At 38.8% G+C, this 7,782-nt stretch overlaps 1 protein-coding gene across 1 annotated transcript in view; it reads left to right on the top strand.

Moving 5' to 3' along the window:
• LOC134457984 (uncharacterized) overlaps positions 1 to 4,812 on the top strand; it is a 33,375-nt gene extending 28,563 nt beyond the window's left edge. The window contains exons 4-5 of the mRNA XM_063210044.1: positions 723 to 738; positions 3,911 to 4,812. Of these exons, the coding sequence (XP_063066114.1) occupies positions 723 to 738; positions 3,911 to 4,812 (918 nt within the window). The remainder of the gene's footprint in view (positions 1 to 722; positions 739 to 3,910) is intronic.
• Positions 4,813 to 7,782: the final 2,970 nt, after the last annotated feature.

A 7,782-nucleotide genomic window follows, 5' to 3' on the forward strand; every position in this document is an offset into this window, starting at 1 on the left:
GGCCGCGCTGAGCAGACCATTTGAAAAGACGCGCCTGCACTCAGGTTAAACAGGCACACAGCATTCACTCTCCCCTCGCACGCGTGCCTATGAAATCTAATCGAAGTAGCCAACTCCACGCTCAATGCGGGAGTTGCATCCTGCCTGCACTTCTCAGAGCATTGTAAAAAAAAAAAAAAGCAGGGGATTGCCGATGTTCGGGCTGTTGTTTTCTTCTCTGGCTGTTTCTTTTGAGCGGTGACGCTGCCTGTACTAACTGAACATATAGCGCACGGTATCTGCAAACGTCTCGTGCCGTCCTATTTTTTTGTGCTCGGATGTTATGACTTATGAGTTTGTTGAGTGTGGCGCTTGACACTGACAGTTATCCTCCTTATCTGAAGACGTCGTTGTGTTTATGGTATTTAGTGTAGACGCCTGAAGTTAGCCTGTCAGATTCTGGGTATCAGGGAACTTTTTTTTTTTTTTTTAAATGTCCTACGATCTACCAATACTGCCTTCGCGATCGACTGGTCGACCGCGATCGACGTATTGAGCACCCCTGCCCTACATTATCCAGTATACTCTATTGTGCCTTACGTACGTGTGGCAGTTCACATGTTGGTTTATTTGACTTACCTTTACTCATAGACACTATTAGAATGGGCCATCTGAAGTAGTTAGAGTCCTCGGGGGACCTGTGCATCTCTGACCACATCTCTCACTCTCATTTCTTGCAATAGTCACAGCCACTGGCTCGTAAGTGAAAGCAACATTGAGGGAGACCATACCGATTTGTACGCTTTTGATTTAAACAAAAGTATGTATTTATTTACAATACGGAATATTAGTAATGTGGATTAACCAAAGGGCGTATCAGTAAGTGATTGTTGTCCAAATGGGTGCAAGTGTGGTGCAATCCCAGCTGTAGGCCTGACCATTCAATCGCCAAATGAATGTGTCTGCAGGATGAGAGAAATTGAGAGACTGCTTCTAGGAGGCATTTTATAGGCAGCCCAGTCAGCAGAGATGTTCCACATCCTGTCATGCCTGCTCCCCCTGTGGGTCGGAGGAAATAATGCCACAAAAACCAACTGGCTGAGCCAGGCATGACACAATGCTGGGGAACTTATGGGGATCTTTTTGAAAAATGGGTCCTATGTTCCAACTGCCTTGGCCAAGCCAAGGACATACAATGTTGTGAACACAGGACCCTTATTTAGAGAAAGAAAGGGAACATACAGTATGACTCTTTTAGGATATGCATCATAGCCCTTCCTGTAACATAACATCCCACTCCTGATCTTCCCTTGACCTACTGAAGAAAATGCATCCAAAATTGAACAATAATGTTTTGTGGGTGATTAGAACCATGCAGCCTTTGATATAGCATGTGGAAGAAATACTGTTCTGGTATGAGGATACATTTTCTTAATCATTATCAAGTTAATTGTGGTTAACTAAAATACACACCTTCACCAACATATTGTGCAGTAAGTGCTTTCCTGTTGTGCTTCAAGTCTTTTCCTGCTGATGTTAAGTTTAATTTGGAAGTACGGTAGAATGTACCGTCATCTACTTTAGCCTGATGAATCTGGTTTTCCCACTGTTGGGTGAAATTTATACCTCTCTGGATCTCTGGCTTGTCACCTCAAAATGTATTGTGCGCTGTTTATGATAATTAAAATCAATATATTTCCCCTATTTCAATTTGTTTGCTTTATTTTTTCAGCATCAGTGCACACATGCACAAGCACACATACACACACACACACACACACGCGCGCGCACGCACGCACGCACGCACGCACGCACGCACGCACGCACGCACGCACGCACGCACGCACGCACACAGATGGCCAACTCTTAATGCATTTTCTGACCTAGGAGAGCAAGAGTACAGCGCCTCCAAAGCCTTCAGTTCTGCAGTTTGCGACCACCCCACTTAACACATTCGTTGTTCTGCAGTTCCTCACAACGTTCTTGACTCTTTCATTGCACGGTATATTCATAGTAAAACGGGCACCAATACAGTGTCAGAACAGTTTTACTCAAAATAAAATTATTATATACCCGAAACGCGGAGCGTCGGGGATGTAATGGTTTTGCGTCCGCGTCCGCCGCCGCATCCGCCGCCGCATAAGGTTCAATTCAATTTCAATTTATTTGTTTAGGGGGAAAGCCCCTTGAGATAGGATATCTCGTTTTCGAGGGGGTCCCCAAGGTCTTTCGTGTTAACGCGATGACTTTTGAATGGATGTTAGGATTTGTCCCAGATTTTCTGGGTGAATGCTCTTGGGCAGGTTCATGAACTGATTCGAGTGTGGAGGTCAACACTTTCAAGATGGCTGAATTCAAGATGGGCGAATTTTTGTTTGGCCCATAACGTCTGACTGGGTGGATGGATTTCTCCCAGATTTGGTGTGTTAATGCTCTAGGGTAGGTTCATGAACTTATTTGAGTTTGGAGGCCAACACTTTCAAGATGGCTGAATTCAAGATGGCCGAATTTTTGTTTGGCTCATAACTTCTGACCAGTCGGATGGATTTGTCCCAGATTTGGTGTGTTAATGCTCTAGGGTAGGTTCATGAACTGATTTGAGTTTGGAGGTCAACAGTTTCAAAATGGCGGAATTTTTATTTGGCCCATAATTTCTGACTGGGTGGATTGATTTGCCCGGTACTACCTTATTTTAACAGTTCACCATTTCAGTGAATCTACCATATTAGGTTCAGTGTAACAATATTTAATACCATGCAATACTAGTGTAATACCAGTGTAACAATATGCAATACCAGGTACAGTGTAATAACCAGTGTACAATATTTAATACCATGTAATACTAGTGTAATACCAGTGTAACAATATGCAATACCATGTAATACCACTTACACAAAAATACATGATGTAGTACAAAATTGGTACATGGTGTAACACTAGTATTAAATGGTATTAAATATTGTTACAATGTTATTTACACTGTACCTAATGTGGTATATTACTGTAATAGTGAACCATTACAACAGCGTTACCATTTGCCCCATTTTTTAGTCATTTGGTTTTAAGCCAATGTACGTCATTGATCTATGTATAGATATTAAAGATATTTCTTTAATATTTTGTATTTATCATATACGTTTATGAATAGGTGGACGGGAGTGGTAGGAATGATGTGGGACTGGAAACGTCGCGTTTCGGGGATATACCTTAAGCAGTCGAAGGCGACTGCACAGGCAGTCTAGTTTTAAATAGACATACTATTTATAAATCTCTCCAAATACTGATGATATGAATTTCTCCTGTCCTGTCCTCCCACGTATCAGAAAGGGAAGACCAAAACGCGGATTAAAGTGTACGTGAATGTAAGTGTTTAGCATAATATGGAAAATGAACATGAGTGCCAAATGAGGGGTTGAATTAGGGGTTGCTATATTTCCCCACACATTAGGATTTCGGGCATTTTATTGATACTCTATCATGTTATGTGTATTAATCCGATCAAGGACGAAGGAGCATACACACCTAACGTTCCAATTTGTTCAGCCCTGTATGTCTACAAACCTTGTGCTGGCAAAATACCAAACCAAACAAATTATTTTGCTAAATGTTATAATGCTAAGCTTTGTGCAGACCAAACCCATTCCTAGCAGTAAAGTTTTTTGGGGGAAAAAATCTTTAAAATTAAATAATAATTGTGACAGCATGCAAATTGAATGTAGAGCTGTGGTAAAGCCTCAACCCATGGAAGAAACCATAAAAGATCTCAAGTATCTGATTATAAAAAAACCTGTTCTCAGGTAGCACACAATAGTTACACTACTTAGATAAATCATGTAGCTATAAAATAATACATCTTTATTAATATAATGGATATTGATGTACATTGGTTTTGACACTCAGACACAAACTGTCTCTACATATTTGGTTTCAGGAGAGTTGAGGATTGTTCTGGTGGGGAAGAGTGGAGCAGGAAAGAGTGCAACAGGAAACACCATCCTTGGGAGAGAGGCATTCAATGAAGATGTGAACTTTGAGTCGGTCACATCACTGTCCAGTAAAAAGAGCGGTATGGTCTCTGGCAAGAAGATCCTTGTGGTGGACACCCCGGGATTGTTTGACACAACCATGACGGCGGAGAAACTGAAAAGCGAGATTGAGAAGTGTGTCAACATTTCTCTACCTGGTCCTCACGTTTTCTTGCTGGTGATTAAGATTGGGATGAGGTTCACGGAGGAGGAAAGAAGCGCTGTGAAATGGATCCAGGAGAACTTTGGTGAGAGAGCCTCCCAGTTCACCATGGTTCTGTTCACACACGTTGATCAGTTGAGAGGAAAAAAGATGGAAGACACGTTCAATGACAAGATTGATGATTTGATAGAAAGCTGTGGTGGTAGATTTCATGCTTTTGATAACCTGGAAAAGAATGACACAACTCAGGTGGAAAAGCTTTTGGATAAGATTGATGCGTTGGTGGAGAAGAACGATGGGGAGTACTACACAAATGGCATGTATCAGGATGCTCAGAGGAAGTTGAGAGAAGAAGAAGACAAGATGAGACTGGAGAGACAGGAACGCATAAAGGAGCAGAGGATGGAACGTGATGAAAGGATTCGAGAAGAGGAAAGAAAGAAGAGTGAAAAGGAAAAGAAAGAAAAAGAAGAGGAAGAACAAAAGCAAGGCAAGCGTCGCGTGGTGTGCAGCACTATTGGGGGTGGTTTAGGGGCTGGCCTTGGTGCCTTTATTTCAGTGTTTACTGCTTCCCCAGTGGGGCTTGTAGCAGGGGCTGCAGCAGGAAACTACCTGTCAGAAAAGCTATGTTACTGGGCAGCTTGATCAAGACCAACCCATACAGAAAAAAGAGACAAAAACTTACAAAAAAAAATGTAGTAGCCTATAGGTATGCCATGTATGAATCACTCCTGAAAGTGCCACCTTTTGGTGTTTTACCATACAGAATTATTATGTATTTATATGTATTCACTGTACTGTGTATGTATGAAGCATACAAAGAAAGTACTGTCATTGTATCAACATTGTACAATACAACACTGTAAATGCCATGTACAATTTTTACTTTATTCAGATTCACCAACACCAAAAGGGGCCACTTTCAGGAGTAAATTTACCAAACGTATGTTTACCAATTTACCAATGTATGTTTTCACTGTCATACAAAAATCTTGTAGAATTCATTAAAAAAACCTGTAAAACGTGTGTATTATTTTGATATATCTCTTTCATCTGGGAATGGACAGTTGGTTTCAGTGTACATGATGGGCAAATATGTTTCAATTAATATTGATTGTTTAATATTTAAGAGAGAGACTGGGTTTATTTGATTTGACAAAGATAGAGCCAGCACTTGGCACCAGTAGACAAAGAGGTTGCCTGCGCCGTCCATTGTTATGGGGGAGACAGTAATACCCAAAAGTCCCACAGAATTAGAATGTCAAGCAAAATATAGTAGGCCTATGTATATTTACGGTAAACACTACATCAGCTCTGCTCAATCAGAAGTATGTTTAAAGATGCCATTTGCCACAAAAAAGCAAAAGGGAGTGCTCAGTTAGGGCACCAATTTCACTAGAACTGACTGATGTAATGTGTGGGTCCTTTATCTTTCTCTCTCGCTGTTTCTGTATGCATTTTGTATGTAGTCTCTGTATGTAATGGGCATGGGGGATGATGTTTAATTCTATATGACAATATTGGGGATTCCTATTTCCTTTTTCTATGTATTTAATTTTAAATAATATACCTAATGAATTTCTTTCAAAGTCATGGTTTGTGGTCTGATTTCATTCTTTGGCAAAAACATCTCTATGACTTCTCCAGGATCTTGCCTTTATCGTTTGATACCAGTAACCTCTGACAAAAACATGAATTGTCAGAAATCTTTCCTGGAGTAGACATAGCCACAGACGGATCCTTCTGGATTTTCATTGGTGGACACAACATGCATGGGGACCGTGGGCTCTGTTGCCTCTGCAAAAAAGTTTACTGTATATCGATTGCATTCTCATAAGGATTCTTGAGAGATGGGACAAAACGTTATTGAAAACCTGATTTTGAAAATGCAGAATATGTTGTCAATGGTTATATATTCATATAGATAAAGATGTGTAGTTTTCAGACATGAACAAATACAGGCTCCAGGTAAAAAGGCATTTTTAACAATTTACCTTCACACCTAGATTTTCATCAACTCCGTCAGACACAAGAAAAGTACATAATTAAATTATTATAATAGTTCAACAGGAATCTTAGCTCTAATTTGTATTGTAATGATGCTTAGTTACCTTGGTGTATGTAAATAATGTAAATAATATGTAATATATATATTTACATTTTAATTTAAGACTGCTATTAACACAGAGAGTTCGAAAAATTGCCATTTTCAGACTTAAAGGGACAGTTTGGTCAATTTCAACATGCAGTTGTATTGCTCACGCTACCCTTGACTTGTCAGTACCTGGTGATGCCACATTTTTCGGCTCAGCCCTTTCCGAGATATGAGCAATTCTAATGGGGGCAGCGTTTGTTTACATTTTTAAAAAATGAAACATAGGCCAACTCCAAATATTTTCCCAAAAGGTACCGCTGTTTGCTAGTTGTCTGCTGATGTTGTATAACTTTTTGGATGTTTTTGGGAATAAATAAACATATTTTTTTGAAATGTAGAAAAAACGCTGCCCCCATTACAGTGACCAGGATCTCGGAAATGGCTGAAGAAGAAGAAAAAAAAAATCTCTGGCACTGACAAGTCCAGGGTAGTGTGAGCATTACAACTGCATGTTGAAATTGACCAAACTGTCCCTTTAATCTGTTATTTTGCAGCCATGAGGAAAACACCTAGTGGTTAAAATACATGGTGGTATATATGTAATGACCCTTTATTGCCTAAACAAAAAAAATGATAAAAGAATGAGCTTTTCCCCCAAAATATTACAAAAAAACATCTGAAAGTGCTGAGGAAAATCTTACGGAGTTGACAGAAAAAGTGGTCTGATTTTTGGAGCCTATTTAGTGCAAAATGTTTTTTCACAGTTTATTTTGTAGTTTTGTTATATTCTTAAGCTTCTCTTTTTAAAAAGTGTATTTGTTTTGAATTAAACTTTAGTTTTAACTTTTTTGTCCATATTTCGAAAAAATATGTAGTTTAGGCATACGCATATTAATATACATATAATATCCTAAAATAACTTTTCCTCCTGTTTCTACGTTTGAAAAGAATATCATATTAGCATATTGAGCAGTTTTTGGTGAATTTGTCAACTCCATAAGATTTTGCATGTCAACTCCATAAGAAAATCTTATGGAGTTGACTCTTATGGAGTTGACAAAACAACCTACTTTTCATAATAACACATGATTTTCTAACAGAAATAATCTGGTACATCAGCAGTCGCTTAAGGACTTGCCAATAAAGTTATTCTAAGCTTTTATTATACAAAATACTGAAATAACCCTTATTTTTATGCATTATGGTGTTGACACATTATGGTTGTGACATAGGTGGTCTTCCTAAAGATGCATTGATAAAATCAAATATTAAATATGACCTTAACAGAACAGTGTCTCATGGCATGTATACTAAACAGGAAGTAGTACCAGGCTGCTTCGAGTGTGAGCTGACCACAATAATGGTGGATTTTTTTGTATTTAAAAAAAATCTTACGGTGTTTAAAAAGTTGATAAAAAGGTTTATAAAACATTGTACATACATGTAGTTTGATTAATTATCCAAAATACTTGATGACAGTAGCTATGATGTTTGTTATATTTCATTTTAACCAATTATTA

This window comes from Engraulis encrasicolus, chromosome 1 (genome assembly GCF_034702125.1).
Source record: "Engraulis encrasicolus isolate BLACKSEA-1 chromosome 1, IST_EnEncr_1.0, whole genome shotgun sequence".
Taxonomy (NCBI): domain Eukaryota; kingdom Metazoa; phylum Chordata; class Actinopteri; order Clupeiformes; family Engraulidae; genus Engraulis; species Engraulis encrasicolus.